At 48.6% G+C, this 21,882-nt stretch overlaps 4 protein-coding genes across 4 annotated transcripts; 1 reads left to right on the top strand and 3 right to left on the bottom strand.

Moving 5' to 3' along the window:
• The first annotated feature begins 490 nt into the window (after positions 1-490).
• On the top strand, positions 491-2,209 carry B0J16DRAFT_327505 (glycosyl hydrolase catalytic core-domain-containing protein). Its single transcript, XM_046126105.1, has one exon. It carries the CDS (start codon positions 872-874, stop codon positions 2,030-2,032), a length of 1,161 nt encoding a protein of 386 aa, XP_045988759.1. The 5' UTR covers positions 491-871; the 3' UTR covers positions 2,033-2,209.
• A 476-nt stretch (positions 2,210-2,685) lies between these two features.
• Positions 2,686-4,899, bottom strand: B0J16DRAFT_327501 (uncharacterized protein). The gene is made up of 9 exons (XM_046126104.1): positions 4,544-4,899; positions 4,428-4,481; positions 4,224-4,366; positions 4,142-4,171; positions 3,980-4,089; positions 3,791-3,918; positions 3,629-3,737; positions 3,503-3,573; positions 2,686-3,454 (listed from the first exon to the last, which is right to left on the bottom strand). Exons 1-9 carry the CDS (start codon positions 4,665-4,667, stop codon positions 2,961-2,963), a joined length of 1,263 nt encoding a protein of 420 aa, XP_045988758.1. The 5' UTR covers positions 4,668-4,899; the 3' UTR covers positions 2,686-2,960.
• A 2,848-nt stretch (positions 4,900-7,747) lies between these two features.
• B0J16DRAFT_327498 (RING-7 protein) lies at positions 7,748-10,256 on the bottom strand. The gene is made up of 3 exons (XM_046126103.1): positions 9,667-10,256; positions 8,683-9,608; positions 7,748-8,620 (listed from the first exon to the last, which is right to left on the bottom strand). Exons 1-3 carry the CDS (start codon positions 9,910-9,912, stop codon positions 8,239-8,241), a joined length of 1,554 nt encoding a protein of 517 aa, XP_045988757.1. The 5' UTR covers positions 9,913-10,256; the 3' UTR covers positions 7,748-8,238.
• A 2,511-nt stretch (positions 10,257-12,767) lies between these two features.
• On the bottom strand, positions 12,768-14,231 carry B0J16DRAFT_13676 (CAP Gly-rich domain-containing protein). The gene is made up of 3 exons (XM_046121815.1): positions 14,186-14,231; positions 13,760-14,072; positions 12,768-13,402 (listed from the first exon to the last, which is right to left on the bottom strand). The coding sequence occupies exons 2-3, from the start codon at positions 13,997-13,999 to the stop codon at positions 12,914-12,916; spliced, it is 729 nt and encodes a 242-aa protein (XP_045988756.1). The 5' UTR covers positions 14,000-14,072; positions 14,186-14,231; the 3' UTR covers positions 12,768-12,913.
• Between the last annotated feature and the right edge of the window lie 7,651 nt (positions 14,232-21,882).

Here is a 21,882-nt window from a genome sequence, read left to right as displayed (position 1 = left end):
ACTTCACCTGACTGGTTGTGCTTGTGCTTGTGCAGTCTAATGCATCCACCGCCACGTTGACCCATGTTTTTTCTGCCCGCTCTTGCTGTCGTTGTGCTGTTTAGGCTCTGCGAGGGCGGTCGGACCACCCAATCGGAAGGTGACTCTATGCTACCTGAGGCGCCACACAGGGGTTAGGGATACCCCTGATATAGGACCCGCTATCTGCCAGGGGTTGGCGTACCCGGCCTTGGATCCACTCAGGCACGGGCGCCAGGAACAGAACGGTTCGGCCAATGGAATCATAGAGCAACTCCAAGCATTTCACCTGATTCCACTAGAGGCGCCCCAAACCGGCCCCTGCAGTGGAGGCTCAGAATAGTGCAGGTGGGCACCCTCTGGTCAGTCCAGGAAACAAAGATACCAGGCATCAGGTGAAGATTCGGGTATCTCCAACGATCGTCAGCAGGCGAAAAGATACATTCCAGTTCACTTGATCGCAAGTACTCACTCTCAAAACCACACCACTGACTTGCATGCCCTATTGCTAGGACTTCCTTGTTCTTAAACCCTCCAAAGCCCCCCATTTGTTTCGAACTTCCCTTCCCCTTCTCTCCTTCATCTCGTCAACCCTCGCTCGATCAGTCGTTGCCCTTCATTAGACTATCTATTTGCGTCTTCGATAGATCGCATACACACTCTCTAAACCGGCCGTGCCGATCATATAACTACCATCTCTAACCTCGATTTCGTGTGTTGTTGTTTCCACTCCGTCATCCTGACAGTGATCAACCCCGAAAATCAAGTCCACACTCATTACAATCAACGACGATAAACACCGGGTTTCCTTCGATCTTTACTCAAACAGCCATTATCAGGAACGTCAGTCAAGATGATCGCCAACAAGCTCACCATCCTCACTGCCACCGCCGCTCTCCTTGAGCCGGCTCTCGCCCTCGGCCACCGTCACGGTCACCAGCACCCCCAGAAGCGTGGTGATTGGATCACCGCCACCATCGACGGTCAGGTCGTCTCTTGGGAGAACAACTACTTCGGTCCCGGCGGCGCTCCTGCTGCCACCCAGGCCGCTTCCAAGCCCGAGGCTCCTGCTGCTCCCGCTCCCGCTGCCGCTCAGCCTACCACCATCATCAAAGTCGCCAAGCCTTCCCAGGCTGCTAAGGCTGCCTCCAAGCCCGCCAAGGCTGCCTACGAGGCTCCCAAGGCTAAGGAGGAGGCTCCCGCTCCCAAGAAGGCCATCAAGGCCCAGCAGGTCAAGGCCGCCAGCACCCCCAAGAAGACCAAGCCCAGCTCCGGCGGCTCCTCCGGCGGCTCTGTTGGCTTCTCCCACAAGCGAGGTGTCTGCTACAACAACGTCAAGATGGCCAACCTCTTCGCCTCCAACTGCGAGAACTGTGGCTGGGGTTACAACTGGGACTCCGAGTCCGGTGGTCTCGAGGGCCTGAACTTCATCCCTACCCTCTGGTCCGACCAAGCCGTCCATGTCGACCGCTTTGCCGACAACTGTGCCAAGGCCCTCTCCAACGGTGCTAAGGCTATCTTCTCCTTCAACGAGCCCGATAACGGTGGCCAGGCTCACATGACCCCTGCTGCCGCTGCCGCTGCCCACGTCAAGCTCATGAACCCCTACGCCGGTAAGGCCCTCATCGGTGCTCCTTCCATCAGCAACAGTGGTCTCCCCATGGAGGGTCGCGAGTGGCTCGAGAACTTCGTCAAGGAGTGTGACAACCAGAGCGAGAAGTGCCACTACGACTTCTGCAACGTCCACTGGTACTCCGAGGTTGAGTACGCTGAGACCCTCTTCGAGCACCTCGAGAAGTCCCACGAGATCTGCGGCGGCAAGCCCATCTGGCTCACCGAGTTCGCCCCCAAGGGCTCCGATGAGGCTATCGCTTCTTGGCTCGAGGAGGCCATTCCTCGTCTTGAGGCTCTCGACTACCTTGATGCCTACTCCTACTTCAAGGTCGACACCGGTATGCTCATGACCACCGAGACCGAGATGTCCAAGTACGGTAGCGTTTACGCCTCCGCTTAAGCTTACCAAAGCTTGACGGCAGATGACGCCACCAGTTCTTTTTAACACTTCTTGTACACTCGCTAGGGGATACCCAACTATTCAAATTAGCTTTTTTTTTTTTTCGGGAGGGGAGGATAGATATTTTCGGTTCAAGGATGGCCCCGTTGACTTCTGTACATATTCTGCATCTAGGTGACCTGGATCTGGCTTTACCACACGGTTCACTCAGCATTCTGCAACGGTCATCCTACCTACCTTTTTATTACCAGTTCCGGGACCTCGCACACATACAAAAAAGGGGGCTTTGCAAATAGACACAATTTCCTGATCTTAGCAGTTTGATAGACCAGTACTTTAGCGCGCAGATACATCTACGAGCTACGACGACAATGAACAGCGATTTAACTGCTCCAACCACCTTGAACCATTTCCCGTGTTGAATTATGCATGTGATGTCAAATGTCTCTAAGAGCCTCCAGCGCTCACATTGTTTCACATCCCCATATCCCTAAGCTTCTGGATCATTTGACCGTTAGATCGATCCTATGATGGAGGCTGTGTCTTGACGCATCCGTAAGGCTGGGAGTCATGGAATGCTATGCCATGTCAAGGCACGGGAGATCAGCACACAGCTCCTTGTATCATTCCATTTCTGGAATCTGAGACCTGTCCGTCGAATGAAATATCTTCTTGGGCACTTGCCACGATCTACTGCAATAGTGCACATGGTCATCGAAGGCAAAAAAATATATGATTAGTTTGGCGAGCTTATACAATGCTCGATGATATCTATAGGAAAGATTTGGGTATTTTGCTCCCACCCCATCCAAACTCCGGCCTTTTCAAACAATCGTGACTTTCCAAAAATTACATGAACGCCCCCCTCCCCTCATCTAATTAAAGAGTCAATGGAATTCCCCCTCTATGAATTTTGTACCTTAGCTTTTCAGTTCAACGGCCGTGAGAATGAAAGTGTTTTCGTTCGCTGATGCTGTGGTCTAGCGCCACCTTGAATCCGTGTCCGTGGTGGCTCAGAGGCATTAGTTTGACCTGGTGTGTAGACTGCTGGTCGTAATGGAAAGTCTGATTCAGACTCGCCAATAGTCTCGATATCATCTTCAATACTCTCCTTACGATCCATGGTAGGTTTGCTCTGACGATGGATGGTTGTTGTAACGACAACACCACTGCTGACCTTGGTCACATCAGAGCCGGCATCGCTAGCGAAGGCGACCACGCCTGGTGAAACAAGAAGGGTCTCGTCGTCAATATCATGACCAGCATTAGGGGCGTTGGGAGTTCGCAGGTTGCTCATCGGATGAGCTACTGATGATCGTCGGCCGATGTAGCTGTTGTCGATGGCAGCCGAAACGGGTTGACTGGAGGAACCGGCACTGTCACGGGAAGTGACCCATTGAACAACGATAGCCGAGAAGAGAACTGGATTGTGTTAGACCGTATTTTGGGCATCGATAAAATTAAACGTACCATCGCTGTTACAGCACATGAGGCACACCCATCCAGGCTCACCGTTAAGAACCATCAGAACCGTCAAATTGCTATAGTGCGTTGTTAGTTTCTGGTCTCAAGCATATGATGTAGAAAAAACCATACACAATACTGCTTGTGAGGGTGCAGCAAGCACCGACAAAAGTGCGGACGGCAACGCTGCGAAGGCGAGAGTTGGCACCGGTCTTTGGTAAGTTCTTGAAGGAGTAGAGGTCTAAAACCTTTGTCAGCATATCTTATCATCGCACTTGGTTCTCTTCAACTTACTCTTAAGAGGAATAAGGAAAAGGATAGTTAGATAAACATTGACGACAGCATCGAAAGCAATAAGAGGAATCATTGAGATCTTTTGCATTCCAATGAAGCACTCTCCGTTGACAATCCTGGCAATGCGGCTGATAACATTCTGGTTAGTCGACGAAGAAAGAAACGTAGCATTTGCAAGGGATGACTTACAACATGAAGTTCATTACCACAACAACTCCGTAACCGACGAGAAGAGTGATCATGTTGAACAAGTAAAGTTTCGAGTTTCGTCTTCGTGTTGTAGAGCTTCGAATAACGTGCTATCTTTCGTTAGAATCGTTGGCCATTTTCTGTTATTGTTCTGTCACATACTGCTTTCTCGACAAGGAAGACATAGATAAGCTGTATTTATGTTAGCCATGTTCTTTCGGTGGGATATATAGTAAGAACCCACAATCTTGGTTGTCACATAACAGATAAGACATAGCAGAATTGCTCCATGGCAGATGTTGAAGCTGGAGTTAACGCCGAAAACCTGTTGGAGAATCGCCGAAGTGAAAACGAAGCCATAAGAGTCGATATAGATGATGAGAACGACTATCAAGAAAATTGCTTGTTAGCACGTCAAGACTACAGCCTGGATTTTAGATATACTCACGCCAAGCAACGAAGGGCAATCGTGACCATGAGCGAACTGCAGTGATCCTTTGGACTGTTCCACCAACATATCAGTTACCAGCCCAGAATGTTATCCATATTGTAGCAGAGACGCACAGAGAAAGATAGACAATATCGAAGTAGCGGCAAGTGAGACGATGACCGACATAGTATCTCCACCTATGGGAACAGGCTGCGGTGTATGAGCCTCGCGAGGCACGAGAGAAGGGTTCGGAGCCATGGTGAATCGATATAAGGCCAAGAAGATACCGAAATCAAGTCAGATGAAGATGATTCGAGCCTTTCGTGTACTGGCGCATCAATATTGGAGCACAAACCCGAGTCAAAATTCCCGGGAGTCATAGTAGAGGGACATGCACAGCATTATAAGAACACGCGGCAAGAGAAACGAAACACCAAAGGCCGTAGGCCATAGCCATGGGATACAGTAGTGTACTGCAAATGGCCTAGAGTTAGAGTAGAGGGAAGTGCTAAAAGAGGGACAGCAATAGTAGTTCCCACCTAGCTTACACTAAAGAAATCTAGCCAAAGCTAAACCGTGGCTATTGAGTAAAGAGAAGGATCTCAAGCCACGGGGTCTCACTTTCCCAACTATGCGGTACGGTTAGCCGCACCTTCCTCACAAGTTCGTCAGCAGCACGTCAATTATCCGGCTCGAGCTTCTTGGGCAGGAGGTGCTAAAATCTTGAACCTGAAACTGCCTACCAAGGTCTCTGTTCAGTGTTTTGGTACCTGCTCATATGATCCTTCTACTAACTGAGTGCATGATTCTCAATATGAGACTATCCAAGCATCTCAACTGACCCAAGTTGTTTAAGACCGCCGTAGGTACAAACGTTGCTGCATAACACGATTAACTTCGAGGCTCAGGCACAATCAATCAAAGTCCAGTCGACTCGTCGCTGTTCTACAGGCCAAGAAAAGTTAATCGAAATCAGCCAACCACAACAGATGGAGCAAGAGAATAAGGTTCAGGATGGTGCGTCCGTTGCTCGATGGGCCATTGACGGGAGCCCGATCGTGTGGACCACGGGAAATAGGGGAAATTTACCAAGTTAAGATCCATAAGGTAGCGGAGAAACCGAATACCTGAGAATGCTGCTCCTGGCAGGCAGCTCTCTTTGCGTATCTTTTTCCAATATCGGATAAGGCTTACAAGACAACCATCGCCAAGACACTACAAATGCTTCATGTTTCGTCAATATTGGTGAGAGGCCATCGAGACCACGGCTGGATCTGATTACTGAGCAAGTATTTGTGTTAAAGGACAGGCTCCCGCCAGACAGCAGCAAATCTTGATTCTGACCGAGTTGGAATTCGGGAAATTATCTCAAATATCTTTCAATTGCGATTGGAACAACACCGAAGAAAGCATGCTAAGTCTGGTGGATCGCTGGTGAACTCCCATCGTTCATCTGAAGGGCAGGCATCTCATGATGGATAGATGCAGAACGAAGCCGACTGATTTCGGGTATGAGTAGACAGTCACTGAAATCGACAACGCCTCGACTCAGGTTACTCCCTTTTAGGTGCAAGCTTAGCCAAGCTATCGATAGGTTAGTTACCGCACGTCGGAATGGCATACGCGTGCCGTGCTATTGATAAATGGTGGCTTGTGTTGTTTTTGAGCGATTGATCTAATTTTGCAAGCCGATTGTAGGACTATCTAATACGCGGACACAATACGAGGGTCCATTCCTGACAGAGCTTCTTTGTTACCTGACGAGCTCTTCCTGAGGGATGAGTTGGCAGATACAGATTTGCGTAAATCATGCTAATCTGATAAGATATCGAGACAGAAACCAACTTATTGGCAATGACTTCCTTTTTCCTTTGCTCCAAGAGAAAATCTCTCCTCTCCGATCAAATTCCGTCACGTTTGTTCACCTTTCCGAGGACAAGAGAATAAGGCCTTTCCCTTTCTCCACCCCCAGAATCGACAGAAACCCTCCACCTGGAATAAGAGCTAAATCCCCTGGCGAGGCTTAACGGGATCCGGTGTCCCCCCAGCCTTTCTATTGGTCCGCCAGGAATATGGGTAGTCAGGAAAACACAGCAAACAAATCGATGTCTTCAGGCTCTGACTCAGTAAAGCCGACATAGGCACTCCAGGCACGGCACTGGTATTGTGGCGGGTGGGTTCTTTGGTTTTATAACTGTTAGTTGCTGGCTCAGCCGGCCGGCGGGAAACTCGATGTGGCTATTCTGAACGGCATCGAGTGGCGAGAAGTATATCGGAAAGGCTTCCAGATTTCGCTAGTAGAGAATTACTTTATTAGAGATTTCTGCTTTATCAAATCTTTTCCCCCCAGGATAAACCTCCATGCACTTCACACATGGTCAAGCAGAAGGCAGAGAACGCACGGTAGTCAGATACCGATGGCCAGGCTCGATCAGGCACTAAAACAAATCAGATCGATCATTCTCCACATCTAATCTCTAGTCAAAAGCTTGTCGCGCTCCCAGGTCGTCAAGAATTAAGACGACTCAATTGTACGAAACACGTCCCGCTTATTCTGCGCATAGGCAGCTGCACCAACGTTGATCTGCAGCACCTACAGTAGGTTAAGTCACTCATGGGATTAGATTTTACCAGATAGACTATTGGCTGGCTTGCAGTTCATCGTCATTTATGCACAGGGTCTCGTATCGATGTATACTAATGTCTTACACAAACCAGAAAGTACTAAGGTTTGTGTGTAGCGTCTCGCCTGTAATGTTTTCATTGCATCATGATGATAGTAATTTCTGTCAATCACTTAAAGACTGGGATATACAACGCATCAATTCTGCATGTACAATAAGAGCATCCATCCCTACTCTCCTTACGACTCTCAAGCCCTTTCATAAGAGCCAATGCCCCTCTAAACATCAAAACTGCCGATGACGTTTCTTCACCATTAAACCCTCCACATATCACAAAGGCGTCAAGCCGCGGCAGCATCAGCATCCCTCGAAAACCAAAGCCACTTCTCTCCAAAGTCAATTTATTTCCAGGATAGGTGCTTGTAGCCACGCAAACTACCGCTGGACCCTGGTCCGTAGGGCTGTTGGTTCACCAAGACCCCGGTAGTTTGGTCAACATCGGCATCGTGTCACCCATGACAAACGAACCCTCGCACTGCATTGCGACCCGGTTGCTGGAAGCTAGCCCCGGACCCTTGCTGTACCAGAGGATTGGGTATGGCAGATAGCTCTGTGTAATACAGTAGCATCTGACTGGGCATCCAGCTCCAGGGCCTTGATTGATGGATGGATGGCGTGGTAGTTTCGCAACTGGATACCGATTTGCGACTTAGTGGTCTCGTGGTTATTGTCCTTGAAGGCTTTAATTGCATCGGTTTATAGAAATCATCAAGGTATCATATGGATATCTGCACCTTCGACTAGGTGGGTATGTATGTGAACGCAAAAAAAGACATGAGAATCACCAATAACAAAATCCCCGGATCTGCCGTTGTCAGATTTCTCACAACCCCTTCGAACCATTTTTGCAGATGATCGTCAGGAGATGATCCACATGAGCAAACTTAAACGTGCGATCGACCAAGAAACGCCATGCCATGCCGCCCATTCTGAACCTGTCCAAATCATTTCCTGAATAACATTCCTCAATTCCAACGCCGATTCCGAATGTTCTTTTCTTCCATCACAACGGTCTGCAAATGCGTATTGGGCTTGTGCGCCTCCTTGTCATCCTGGCGCCTAAGCCTCCCGATCTCCATCTTTATCCATCAAAGATATATCGGCTGTAATATAAATCGCCAGGTGCCTTCACGCTACTCACTAATTTAGTGCCCGCGCTGGCTATCTTCATCTTCCATAGCTTGAGCTCGGGTGCGAATTCGGAATTTATCCCTCAACCTTGCCGCAAATCGTGCGCTCTGGCCTCGGGATTCTCCATCGGAGGCTTCGGCCACACTTGTTGTTTCTTGATGGTCGCTCTCATTAGCTACCGCCCGCATTCGTCTCAACGCATCCATTTGCTCTTCCACGGTTCCTTCCCGAAGGCGGTTAATATCAAATAGTCGAGACAAACGATTGCGATGCGATGACTGAGGCGCATCGTTCTCCGTGTCCTCCTCCATTACCAAAGGCGGTGGCAGTGAACTGGAATCTCCAGCAACCCCTTCCTCAGACGCAGCACCTTTGCCTGGTCGTAGATCATAGCGACTAGAAACATGTTAGTATAGGCTAGACCTCAGCCACCTTCTGGTGTCAATATTTCAACTCACCATAAAGGACACGTGCCGGACACATTAATTAACCATGGGTCGATACAAGCGGGATGGAACTGATGCTTGCAAGGCAGGACTCGAACATCTTCACCAACTTTGAAGTCCTCTGTGCAGATGGAGCATTGTTGGTCGCTTGCGCCTTCGCCAGCACCTTCGGGAGATGATGACGTTCTGGTTGCGGCTGATACGGCATCGGCACCACCGGCAGCTGTCATGGCCACATCATGCTGTCGGGTCTCACTAAGACGCGATGCACTTCGCTGAGTTGCAGCATCATTCGCTTCCGTATTTTCCAGTTCCAATTCTGGATCTGGTTTTGCCGGTGTCTGGTTTCCAAATTTCACAATTGGGATCGTATCCAACACAGCCCGAGCAAGTCCCTTGGCCCTGCTCTGTCTAGGTCTGCCACCAAGTGCACCCCGTGGCCCATATCTTTCGGGATACCGATGAGCTCTAACTGCGCCTGTTGTAATGATGGCCAGGAAGAGAAGGGTAATGAGACCGGTAATGGCGTACAAGACGCTCATAGCAGCGGTATTGTTGCCTCCTCTACTCTCATCTTTTGGTAGCGTGTTATCCGTATTGTTGCCAAATATGTTAGCATTGACAATTTTACCACTGCTGGTTCCATTCAATAGGTTCAGAGCCTGTGTGGCCTCGCCTCCGTCGGCCATAGATAAGATACTCGAGTATTGCAGGTCGAAGGCTTCGCTGATTGCGCACCACGTGTTCGACGTGGAATACAAAACTATCGCTTTGATGCGTGGTCTGACTTGCATCAATGTGTTCAGCATTTTATTGGGGCTGACGAGAGAGTCGTCTTTAGGTTCGTCGCATGAGATATAAGCCACCTGGTTTTGCTTGTTTACCTTATTGTAGTTGGATGAATCTGTCGCTATCATATCACCATCAATGTTGACAATCTTTGAATGAGTATTAGCATCATGACCAATCATGCGAAGCAACCCAGAGTGCACGCACTTGAATAGCACGACCGGTCGTGTCATTCAGACCCAGATTTTGCGTGAGAGGAATAACAGCAAACTGCAGTCCAGGATTCGCTGACAAGGAGAGTTGCATGGCGTTGGCGGTGGCCCAGTCAGGCACTTCGGTTTCCGGTCGTGTGGATATATCGCGATCATCGGCGTAAACGGTAGTTAATGTACATGCGAGAATAGAGAAATATAGGGCCATCCTGCCCGAGCCAGGTATCGTTGGGGATTTCATGGCTGTGATTCGTATGTAATGTCAAAGTAAGGAAAGAAATCGTTTGACGGTGTTTGTAGAGGACGATGAGGCTCAATACGCGAGCTAGGGTTTGTACGTTTCGTCTCGTCGGAGAATATGAATACGCAGGGATATGTCGGACGCGGTTGGACTCACGGCCATCTGACGATTAGATGGAGGAGCGAGACATGTCGATTTTAGAGAGCAAGAGTCGGACGTGAGACTCTGCAGCGCGTTGTATCGTTTTTTTTTTCCTGGTAGATTTCGTCAATGAGTCGTGGATTGTTTGAGACCGAAGAAGTGAAGTTGGAAGAAGGAGAAATAGTCTAGGAAGATAGGATAGCATGGATGGAAGGAACCAAATCCGATCCTGTTCATGATGGGGCAGGTTGCAGGTCAGGTGGATCCTACCCCCAAGTTGGCGAGGGCGGAGGGGCCGGCAATTTCCAGCCACTAAGAGTGCAGTATTCGTATCTTCCAAGACACTAATAGGTCACTATAAACTTGGCACTCATGTAGTCGACGTCGTAGATACGAATTCGCTGACGTTCATCCGGTCACAAATACTGAATATCAAATACCGAATGTTGCTTGTATTCACTGTTGTTAGTGTCTTAATATGACTACAATTCCTACTACAAGGTACTCCTCTATTGAACAAAGTATATCCGTCTTTTCCGGAGATGCAAAAACATCTGTGTCAGCCAAGGTCTGGGCAGTCGCGTGAGGGGAAACTGATCTGATAGCTTGGTATTGTACTGCATCCTGGTTAAACAGCACATGTCAAGCAAATAGTCCATCAGATGCCTCTACGCCAGAATTCGTTATCGAAATCTACCCTACTATCTCGCCAGAAGCTGTTACTGAAAACTGTCCTGATAACCAGCCGGACGCAGTGACTTGAAATGTCGCTGATACGCCCACCAACTTTCCTATCCGACTTGGAAGCTCGTATGTGATTCGGCCAAGACTGGCGAGCCAAAGACAGTCGAATTTTACAAAAAGTCCCTGTCAGATGAGCTTGAGAGACACTGTGGCCAGTCTCTAGAGGCATGAAAGGTCAAGCAGTGAATGGAGAAGGCAGACAATGGAACAATTCAATAACATTGGACTGTCCGCTTCCTACAGCGCCACCTCCACGCCCACGCTCATTACCTTGAGTTAATGAAACGCCCTTGAAGTCACTGTCCTTGACACTTTTCTCTGTTCCGGTCTTACTTTCGCCATCATCGTCGGTAAGACCATCAGCGTCAACTGGACTCTTAAGGTTGACGTCTTGGAAGTTCAAAAGACACAGCTCAAGTCCAGAATTAAACTTGGTGATTCCAGCAACCATCCACTACGGTGGTACGGGACTAAAATTTTGTTGTTATCAATGGAAACAGGGAACAGGACACTGATATTATATTCCTATCTGTCGGCTGGTTTAAGAGACTTCTTAGTCTTGTGGTGATGAGATAATATCGAAGTTACACAGTAACGCCAGATAAGTCCGTTTGAAGAGTCGACATTCAATGCTCGCCACCAATGAAATTGACAGGTTTAACTGGCATAGCCGTTATGTGGAAGCGGCCAAAAGCTATACAACGTTTATTACTATTGAAGAGACTGGCTCGCAGCCTATAGTACCGTAATACATGTGATTCAAAATTTGATATCAACCTCTAGGCTTTAGAAGATGTAGAATGCTCAGCTGAGCCATCGCAGAATGCCATGGCTATAGAGGGTGTGATGCTGTTAATTCTACTGAACGGATGTCGTCTCGCAAAAAGCTCAGGTAAGTGCATATTTATAGGGTTCAACATCACGGATGTACCACGTAATATCAGATTGGTACAACTCAATTAAATCATTGGATACTCTGTATCAGGGTAGGACTATCTGATAACTTATGGGGAGATAGGATGAGAAGGAAATGCGGCGAGGCAGACGAACTGTCGTACAGTATTCGGTTATGTCTGACGGGCGAAAACGCATATATCCCAACTTTAGAACAAAAGGATGCTGATAGAACCAGATATAAGATGCTTGACTGACTGACTGTAATGATTTGAAGACGGCATGTAAATGACGGATCGTCAGGCATCATTAGGAACCGTGATGCAAGACTTAGGCAGCCTTCTTCTCACTATCGATAGCTTCAAACTTAAGGTTACGCATGATAAAACTATAGGGTCTTTACTAGTGCCAGGCGATACTCAACAAATACGAGTATCTGAAGTAGTTGTCCATTCTTATCACGATCAGTTAGTTCTTCCATTTCCTGCGAGACACGTTAATCAGAATCAGCGACTCACAAAAAAAATATATCATGCAACTTCATGCTTGAATCTTTTTCATATGTGTCCTTATTGCACAACCATCAGTTGCTTCAGATGCTGCTTTATAAAAACAAACTTGACCTGCCGCTTGTTCAATCTAATGCACTGCTTGCCCACAACAAACATCGGTCACAAGAAGTACTCTCATGCCTACACAGCACTAGATTCAGATAACACCACCAGGCATGTTATCTTCGGTGATTCAAGACAAGGACCGGTTTTGATCATCTGAACAGAGGTTACCCTGAGTCTCTTGGGTCGTCGTTGCAGTTAACAGATTGGAGATGGCGTCACTGGAACAGTACAACGGAGACGATGAGCTCCCCAAGCACAGCCTATACATCTTACGCCGGAGTTACAAAGTCAAACATGAACCTTTAATAGATTAGAACTGCGGGTTTCGCACAGAGCACCTAAAGTCTATCTTGTGAAATTTGGGATCCATGGCTGGTCTAACATTACCGGGTTGGCATCATGACAATGCCTCTGATTCTGGTGCCTAGCGATCCCAAGTCGACAGCGTCAAGCATGATTTGGATCCAGATTATTGGGATAGAGCTTGTAAGATCTGGATCATGTTCAGATCTCCCTAGGTGTACAATGTCGTCTAGGTATAAGTGACTTAGCTACCCTATACCACCAGGCTCCCAACCGTTCCAAACATACAATCTTCAGAACGCTTAGATCTCCTCCATATCCTCCAAGTCGTCAAGAGCAGGGAAGTCACCGACCTCAACCCGCTCCGGCCTCACAAAGACACCGTGCTTGAGATCCGAAGGCTCGCCCCAGTACCGAGTTCCAGCAATGCTGCCGTCGTTCTTGCCAACAGGCTCATCCAGCTGAACACCGACCCAGCTTCCGAGACCGCCGGGAATCTCCTTGACCTCACCGACGTACTGGATGACGCCTCGTCGAGTATCCTCACCGCCAACGCGACACCGGCGGCCTACAGCGATACCCCTCGCTGTCACCTCTCTGTTGAGGGCGTTGAGCTTGGCCTGCTCGTGGCTGGGGGCATCTGGGTCGAAGCGGCCCAGCTTCTGAGCCTTCTTCCAAGCCAGGACCGAGTCGGACTTTTTCTCGTACTCTTCCTCGGGCATGACATACTTGTCGACGCCCGTGGTGTCGTTCAAGTTGATACGGGAGGCCGCAGGCCGTGTGTCAATTACCTGTCAAGTTGGGAAGAACCCCTGTCAGCCTTATCCAAAGCATTGGAGAGTAAGAACGGTGTTTGGTGGCACCACGATGGGTCTGTGAGCTAAAAAGAGTGACGACGATCGTTGGGTTCCTCGATGGCAACAGCTCAACGTCCACCGCCTCTCCCGCTCGGCCCCCAGTCGCCACTTCCTAGAGTGCCAGCTCAGCAGCAGTGCCTTAGAAGCTGACGAAGGTTGGGCTCTGGACCTGGGAACCATGACGCCAGGCGGGCAGAGGATAATTGGCGGCGAATATAGGGCAAGAATGTGCTGGACTGGACAGTAGCAGCTGACAAATGAGAGGTTGCACAGCAAAGTGCTCTGACTTACATGAAGTTCTGCATATGGGGCCAGGGGAAAGTTGGACAGGTGGGTGTCATCCTCATTAGCCGCCTCAATGGCGATGGCCTCTGCGCCAGCCGTGGGCTTCAACGAGAGACGCTGACAGCCAGGTGGGACACCTGTGACGGTCTCGAGCTTGCCCTTGAGCTGAGAGATGGTCCATGAGGGAGTAATTCGGCGCTCCGACTGCGCAAACTCAGAGATGACAACAAGCGGGACGTCGGCCATGGCTGAGTACTAAGGTAGCAAGGTGCTGTAGAGTTAAAAATGGCGGGGGCGATAAATCGGTGTACTGTAACTACTGTCCTCTGTAAGCGGTCAGAGGATTAGGTTAGGTATTGTGAGACGCCTGCGCCGCATCAAAAAATAAATCCAGGCGCTGTAGTGCGCTGTACAGAGCAGTGCAGCATGTACCTATGCAACAAACGGAAGAAGTCCGAAAAAATAAGAAAAAAGTCACCCACCGATTGAACCAAAAAGTGATCTTCTTTTTGTCCTTTTGCCGTTGACCTTTGCCTGTGTTTGGTTGAGAAACGATAAGACAGATCGAACTTGAGCGGGTGTGGTGGGGTTACGGTTATGCGGTCCAGGGTTCGAGAAACACCAACTAAGGGTAACTACCCAACTTGGAGAAAGGAGCAAGGAACAGGGACGGAAAAGGGTAGAAAAAGAAAAGAACAAAAAGCAATTCAAAGGCAGAGCAAGCCCGAAAGATTAATTACTAACGCAAGAAAAAAACAAAGAAGCAATACCGGTCAGGCCCGATATTCAGGGCTTACGCATTACAATGCAACACCCGAGTATCATCATATCTCACATATGAGGTGCTTGGGTTGCTTCACACTTTTTTTTGTTGGCATGTTCGAATCTAGACTATCCGCCTACAGCACAGTATCAGAATAGGTACCTCTGTACAGATCAAAGTGGGATAGTTCGTTCCATTCATGAGGGTCTGGAATAAGGCGGGAAGCTCGTTTAAAACGAACCGCTTTTACATGGGGACTGGGTCTCAGTTAGTTAACAGACCCTACCTCTCTACCACTCCTGAACTGTCAAGTACCGAGTGTACAGGTAGTAATTACTCTAGTGCGAACCTGATTACCCGCATACATGATACCCTGCCTCTAAATTTCTAGCTCTCCAGTTAATCTCCAGTCTTGTGACTATGATAGGTTGAGTCGAGTTATCGAGCGTCTAAACAAAAGCAACTATGGTACCGCACCGCAACGAACACCTGAACCTCGGCCAACTCGGAAGGTTTGCAGAGCATCAAATTACCCAGGCTCAGGCATGAAGTTTGAGATCCATAAAAAGCACTCATATGCCTTCAAATCTGGTATGCAACTCATCAGTTGCCGCGAGGAAAAGCAACTATTATTCGTATACGCCGCTCTTAGTCGTGGACCAGTCGTTCTTCAGACGATAGGATTCGTGTTGGTTCCAACAATCTACTCAGGTCATCAAGAAATCCTGGATCATGGGTCTCCCTGAAACCAATCTCTCTAGTTTCTGAAGCATCGAGTCCCTTGTGCACCTGGATGTCATGTTGCAAGATCGCCCAAGGATCCTAGTTTCAGAGCCATCGGCTATATGGATCTGAGATATGCATAGTTTGTTGTAGATAGGTGCTCAATATTAAACTCAGCCATGATCTGATCGATGAATGCCATTGGGACGAACTACGGACACACCGTCAACTGTTCGGGTCCATGTCAACTGGCTTAGCTTCCAAGGGTGGCCAACTGCATCTTTGGGCGATCAATATAGTCAAAGCGTTTCTGTCCTTTTCCGTGGAGGCATGAACCATATCGAGTCATTGAGTGCTGCACCTCCTCCAATCTTGTGCTGTTGATATCAACCGGACCGGCCAGGCTCACTACGCAGTTTGACCCAGATAACGTTTGTTAAGCCGCGCTCGGTTACGTCCGCTCGATATCAACGATAGAAGTTCTTATTCCAGTCGCTGGGAACGGTTTGAACGCAGGATACATGCTGAGTTGGATACAGCATGCGCCTTGCGGAACTGGTATCTGCATCCGTGGTGCATAGATGCCCGGCTTCCGCCGCCGCTGCAACTTCACTCAACCCGGGTCTGCACCTTCTATTCCACGGATCTGATGTAACTCCTCTGCATGGATTATCCCTATAAACGCTGTGGACAAGTCTTCCAGCTGTAGCAATTGATGGGCGAGTAAGAATGGTTTGAAGTCGGATGAGTTTGCGGCTGAAGGTCGTCGGGAGAACGTGGGTAGTTAGCTGGCAGTAGTTGATCCCGGCCGGCTGTTGCGAACCCCGGTCTACTTTTCGATATGCAGATCTTGAGACCCTTGTCTACTACTATGTACCAGTAGCATCCGTACGAAGGAAACCAGGTGATGAGCAGAAGCGAGTTGAACGTGAGCACTTGCTTTACCCCCCCCCCCCCATAGAGTTGAGCTGTAATAGTATGATGGACTTGCAAGCAATCCAAGCTCGAACGCTGTGTTTTATTGTTTTATCAACGCATTTTCATGTGATCTCCACAGATTAAGCTTGTTCTTACCGAAGTAACACAACCGATGACTGTCCGAAGAACCCTTGCGCTTTGTATGAGTGCTTCGATCAACAATCATAGGGCTGACAGTGTTCGAATGGAACAAACATGGTATCAAGCTTGTCACTACAGAGATAAGTGTTGGTACTCTGTGAGCTGCGCTAGGATCTGAATTTGCACCAAGACTTCATGCAAGGAGTCGTGCTGCTGTACAAACAGTTGGGGGTTTGGCGGGATGAAACGCTTTAACTCTGACGTCTATTCCATGGGTACCCCCATGACACGTCACATACCACCCTTCAAGGGTTCGCAGCCGATGATTCCCAAACCCAGTGGCTAAACTTGGATTTATTTTCTTTTTATTCCTTCGAACTTTGCTGCCATCCTCGCAACATCTTGACTGTTCGTCCAATTGCCAGATTGCCTCATCTAATCCGACCCGCTGGACCCGGTTTCCAATCTGGATAATATAGGCAAATACTACATTGTCTTGCCATCCCGGGACTTGGCGTATCGAGAAGAGAGAAACGCCGTCGAGCGTGAGGCGGCTGGCTGTAGTATCGAATTGCTCACCACGTCGTAGAGTCGCATTGATAGTCAGACAAGGGTTTGTGGAGCATTTGCCGATTCTTCCTCGGATAGTTCTATCTTCTGACGTAAAGCAAGGTGTTGTTTGACCAAGTCTTACCTCAGGAACTGTTCCTGCTTTCGTCGGTATGTGACAAGTACTATGTATGATACGTTCACCGCCGTCGAGGTGGGAAGTCGTGTAAGCCGTCAGAGCGGGGGTTGGGTCAGGAAGCTCCAAGTTCAATCTGGACCGGCGTCTAACAACTCATCTTGATAACGAGTAGTTGGAAGTTTCCGATCTATGGAGTCTCTGTCTTGAAACACCTTGATCGGCTGGTAATGTACCGTACCTACCGTAGTCGCCCAGCTTGGCCAATCCTCTCGATTGTTTGGCATGGAGTGTGCATATCGTAGCAATATTCCAGACTGCGGTTTCTGCCTATCATCTAGCTACACTCGGTATCTAGTCGTAGAATCTCCACACGCTCGGTCCAGCAAGCCAAGTGAATGACGCGCGCAGGATAGCATGGATGAGCTGATTGAGCTGATTGAGCTGTCTGCCATAATTGCGATTGCGTATGTAGTTGACATCAAACGGCGTGCAATTGTAGCATAATCATCGCAATTTTCCTGAGCTTGTTTGTCAGCATCGAGACGACAAAACGGTTTCAGAGATAACTCTAAGGTTTATGACGTATCCCCGAGTTTGCCGGCTTGTTGTCTGCCTCCAGTTCTCCGCTAGTAGAGGTTGGTAGCGTATCATGCATGAGACCCTTCAAAACGTTCCGGCCATACAAGTCTTGGCAATAAGCTGGCCCACTGGTAGGCTGGATGATGGCTGGAGGGAAGACATACACATACGCCGCAGCTCACTTGACACGCGATTTCGTCCTTGGTTCGCCCTTGGTTCGTCCTGTGTGGGCTTAGGGCCTGTCTGAGCGAAATCCGCAATACCACATCCATAAACCTCTCACGCTGTATGGTAGAGAGATTGGGCGGACTAGCGTGACCTAAAGCCCACCGCCAGCCAGTCCCTTCAAACTTACTCGAAGGTATTCTGATAATCTGATAATCTGGTAGTCGAAAATAGCTCGACAAGTTGCGTTGCGGTGAGAGAAAAGGTGCGAAGAAGTGACTCGACAAAATAAACAGACATTGTCGAGTCTTTGTTCAGGCACCAACGCCTACACTCGAATGTTGATGATTCGTCTCAAAGAAACCATAGCCACAACTTGGTCGTGTTTCAACCAATCTCTTGTTTAATGTCACCTGTCATCATAACTTGCAGCTGATGAGATTGTACGTTGCTGCCATACTTCTCGTGTTGGGAAACGGTTAGGATCACTCATGCCTGCCCAAAGGCCAAAATCCTGGACTGCAGATCTAGTTCGTCTCTCCACATCATCCTTGCAGAACATATATGCAAAGAGTTGGAAGTAATACTTTGACGACAGAACAATCGCCTAGCCAAAGAGAGGTGGAATCATGCCGAATAACCTGCAAAGGGCAGCATGAGTAGGAAAATTCTTCATCGAGGTGGAGAGGCAGCGTGGCGGTCACGGCGTCCATCGAGCCTTGAGGTGGAAACCATCCTTGCCGGAAGCTTTCTGGCTGCGGGCAGGAGACGACGTGGCACTCTCAGAAAGGCTCGGTACCTAAGCCCTACTATAGGAGGCAGACTTATTATCGCCCGTGATAGAAACATCTAGTTTACCAAGCATTGCAGAGAGACAATGGGGACAATGGCGATATCCGATCTGAGGGCCTGCGGGGCAGTAGTTCGTTGCTGTTGCATCATTTAGCCACTAGCAACGTCTCCCGTGTGTAACGCCATCTTTGACCTGAACATCGTCCGGTTTCTCCACCCTCAACGTGCAGCGCAGTTCAGGGTGAACTTCCAAACTTTCTAGATTGAGCAGGAAGAGCAACCACTTCAAGCAGGATGAGGTTGATCAAGCTTATGAACCTGCGTAGTGTCGGGCCTCAAGTAGCCGATAATTTGAGGCTGGCTCGTTTCCTCCGAGAATGCTCAAGGCTCTTGGCCAACCCAATATTTCTTGTTTCAATTACTGCTGTGGTTCGATATTCAGTATCTTTGTTGTCTTTACACGCATGTATGCATTTTGGACTCCAACCCAGCTTCCCGTGTATGTGCGCAACAGCACGCAAAGACCATCGACTAGTCGCATGATGCGTGTTCAGCTTGCAAGTAACAAGGCATAATCCATGAAAGTAATAGAATTGGATATTGGCTGCTGGACACTGCCTTGGTGTCAGTGTACCAGCCTTCGATTGATGATGCGGTAGGTATGTATCTGGACGTGCAGCATATTTTGGACAAGTCTTTCTGAATCTCTCTGACCGCCAATTCACATAAAAATTGAATACTCCCAGGGATGTTCCTGGTGGGCAGTCATTATAGCGGTCACGGCGTGGAGCAAACGACGTCCGGGAAGAGAAACGGGATGGAGCGTTCTGAAAACAAGCCCGTATATTGATTGTTGAGCAAGAAGCCTCCCGCCCGTAAAAACAATCGTACAAGTAGAGTCCAAGTGCTGAAGGCTGACAAAATATCGCGCTCCACCAATTGGTTGGTTGCTTGAGCGGGCCAGGTCAACAGCTCGGGCCGGGCCTCTATCGGATCGGTCTCAAAGTCAAACGTTTGAACAAAAGATTGTCGAGGTGAACATACGTAATGAATCTGTGCGAAGGGCCTCTGCCAAACCGAGAGGTGTGTGTATCGAAAACGTCTGTGTCTACCTACCTGGGCACGTACCTAGGTAGGTTGGGCGGGAGTAGCGCACAGACAATCATTAGGCTCGTTCTTGCAGTGGGAGCCGTTGCCCGAGGGCGGCAAAGCTTGAGAAGTCGGCGATGGTGTGGTCGAATTGTGCTGTCAAGTCAGTCATGACTTGGGCTAGACTTGCAAGGGTTTGACAGATGTCAATTAGCTCTCGAACGGGGTTCTGCTAGCCATAATAGTCCGAGTTCAGGAGTGATACCCTAAAAAGATCGACGATGAACATGTCTGTGAGTAAGACTGAAATGTTGTTACGTGGTTGTTATCATGAAACAAAGGATAAAATTTCTTCTTGGGCATCTGTATGAGATTAAGAAAGAGTCATTTCCGCAGGTACTGCCAGCACTTATTTCTTTTTTACCTTGCAGCTACCTTTTGCGGCTTAGGTAGGAGGTAGGTTCATATCAAAAGGAAAGTACGGGTGCAACCGACGGAAAGAACTGGGTAGCTCGGAATTCTGATTACTTTGGCAGTTACTAATGGAGAAAACAACAGCTCATTCTTCTTGAAGCGGAATAGTAGGCACTTCTTTAGGACCCCAATTAACTGAGTACGGCAACTAATATGTAACGATTGTTGTTTGTGACTCGGGCACCATACATCTTTAATTTAGGTGTGTAGTAGTACGGAAGTACATCTAGCCGAGCGCAACCGCAAATCACGTCCCATTGGAAACATCTCCACTGCACTTTAAATTAGCACGCGTACCAAGGGAGGCAGGTCATGGCCATCTCCGAACACTTTCGACTGCTGATCCTAGCTTTCAGCTCATGATTCTATGTGTAAAACCCCATACCATCAATCACAACGCGCTGACGCTGACTGACGCCGAAGTTGTCTCGAACCAACAACAGGTGGTTCGTGCAAAGACTCTAACTAACCGACATCCAGTAGGTGTCTATACAAACGAGCTTCAGTATTGAATCGCATGCACGTATATATGCACATATGTTAGGTAGAAAGGCAGAAGATAAAGCATGCGGCCTTCAACGTTCTCGTCATATGCCAGGCGAGATGGGCTGGCTTCGAAAAGTACTTAGGTAGGTATGTGTCTGTAGAGGCATGTGTAGTTCAGTTATGCCTACCCTCTTATCCCAGACAACTTATGCTTTGGATATAGCATGTTCCTTGTCGTGTGCCTCTAGCTGGATTTTAACACGACCAGAAACTTCGGAATGAGACAAACTCAGACGGTGGCTTAAAACACAGAAGGCCTCATGTTATCGATCGAACTACATTTCTGTAGGCGGGCCAGTCCAGTAGCAAGCCTGAATTACTCAGACCGAAACTGTGGTTTCTAGGCATTTGGGCTCGTTCGCCTTGATGCCCTTCTCTTATGCAAAGCTTCGTGGCATGTCTTGACCACTCGACGTCAGAGGACAAATCTGATGACAAGAGGCATCCCAAAGTTGTTACTCAAATTAGAATTAAGGAATCCAAATCATCAGGAAAACAATCTAAACCAGATGGAGTAAATCATTCACTCTGTTTCTTCCAATGTTGTTAGTGACCAACCCTTTAATACCCAGAGGAATGGGCAGGAACTGCCTGAGTGCCTGTTGGTAGCTACACTTTGTGTCCACGTGCTGAGAGCACTTAAGTAAGGCAGGCACTAGCGCACCTTGCAGCGAATAAGGTGCGGTACCAATTCAGCCATTGCTAGGTATTGCCATTGCAGCCGAGTGTCCATCCATCCATTTTACCTCGAACATCATTCATCATATTCTGATACAACGATTGCGACCGATCTAGATCATTCATACATACAGAGAGTAGATGGATGCGAAAAAGTCGTCGCTTGAGCCCTGCCGGCCTCAATGCCAATTAAAGATTCCCTGCCCTGGTCCAGTCGAAGACGAAGAAAGGAAAGAAAACTGGCCCTGGCAACTTCCCCCATGCGAAGATCGTAGCAACGTGGACCGGGGCGTCAATGGTGAGTTGGTGCAGAACCAGGGGGCGTGTGGCTAATGCACTTAGCCTCATAGTTGGAGACCACGATAGACGCCAACACCCCTCTCAGGCAAGGCCAAGGCAAGGCAAGGCATGACAGGCCCGCGGCTGTGCAAGGCGATGAGGTACTGGGTATCGAGAGAGCGTTGCGGTGTGCGCCGTTGTACAGCAGTTCATCCCGCGTAACAGAAAAATTGTGGTGTTGGGCTATTATCCCGGTCTCCATGATGACAGGTTCCAAATCTGTTTTGTCGTCTC

This window comes from Fusarium flagelliforme, assembly GCF_020744385.1.
Source record: "Fusarium flagelliforme strain FIESC 12 MPI-CAGE-AA-0113 chromosome Unknown B0J16scaffold_1, whole genome shotgun sequence".
In the NCBI taxonomy this organism is placed as follows: domain Eukaryota; kingdom Fungi; phylum Ascomycota; class Sordariomycetes; order Hypocreales; family Nectriaceae; genus Fusarium; species Fusarium flagelliforme.
Note: the sequence above shows the minus strand (reverse complement) of the source record. Positions and strands in the feature narration are given on the sequence as shown.

What these genes read in the sequence shown, in the direction of transcription:
- B0J16DRAFT_327505 (XM_046126105.1), top strand. Translation starts at nt 872, where the DNA reads ATGATCGCCAACAAGCTCACCATCCTCACTGCCACCGCCGCTCTCCTT.
- B0J16DRAFT_327501 (XM_046126104.1), bottom strand. Translation starts at nt 4,667, where the DNA reads ATGGCTCCGAACCCTTCTCTCGTGCCTCGCGAGGCTCATACACCGCAG. An exon ending in TTTCCTTATTCCTCTTAAGA is followed by an intron (nt 3,738 to 3,790) that starts GTAAGTTGAAGA and finishes CAAAGGTTTTAG; the next exon opens with ACCTCTACTCCTTCAAGAAC. An exon ending in ACCCTCACAAGCAGTATTGT is followed by an intron (nt 3,574 to 3,628) that starts GTATGGTTTTTT and finishes AACGCACTATAG; the next exon opens with CAATTTGACGGTTCTGATGG.
- B0J16DRAFT_327498 (XM_046126103.1), bottom strand. Translation starts at nt 9,912, where the DNA reads ATGAAATCCCCAACGATACCTGGCTCGGGCAGGATGGCCCTATATTTC. An exon ending in CGACCGGTCGTGCTATTCAA is followed by an intron (nt 9,609 to 9,666) that starts GTGCGTGCACTC and finishes ACTCATTCAAAG; the next exon opens with ATTGTCAACATTGATGGTGA. An exon ending in TCCGGCACGTGTCCTTTATG is followed by an intron (nt 8,621 to 8,682) that starts GTGAGTTGAAAT and finishes ACATGTTTCTAG; the next exon opens with TCGCTATGATCTACGACCAG.
- B0J16DRAFT_13676 (XM_046121815.1), bottom strand. Translation starts at nt 13,999, where the DNA reads ATGGCCGACGTCCCGCTTGTTGTCATCTCTGAGTTTGCGCAGTCGGAG. An exon ending in CCCCATATGCAGAACTTCAT is followed by an intron (nt 13,403 to 13,759) that starts GTAAGTCAGAGC and finishes CCAACTTGACAG; the next exon opens with GTAATTGACACACGGCCTGC.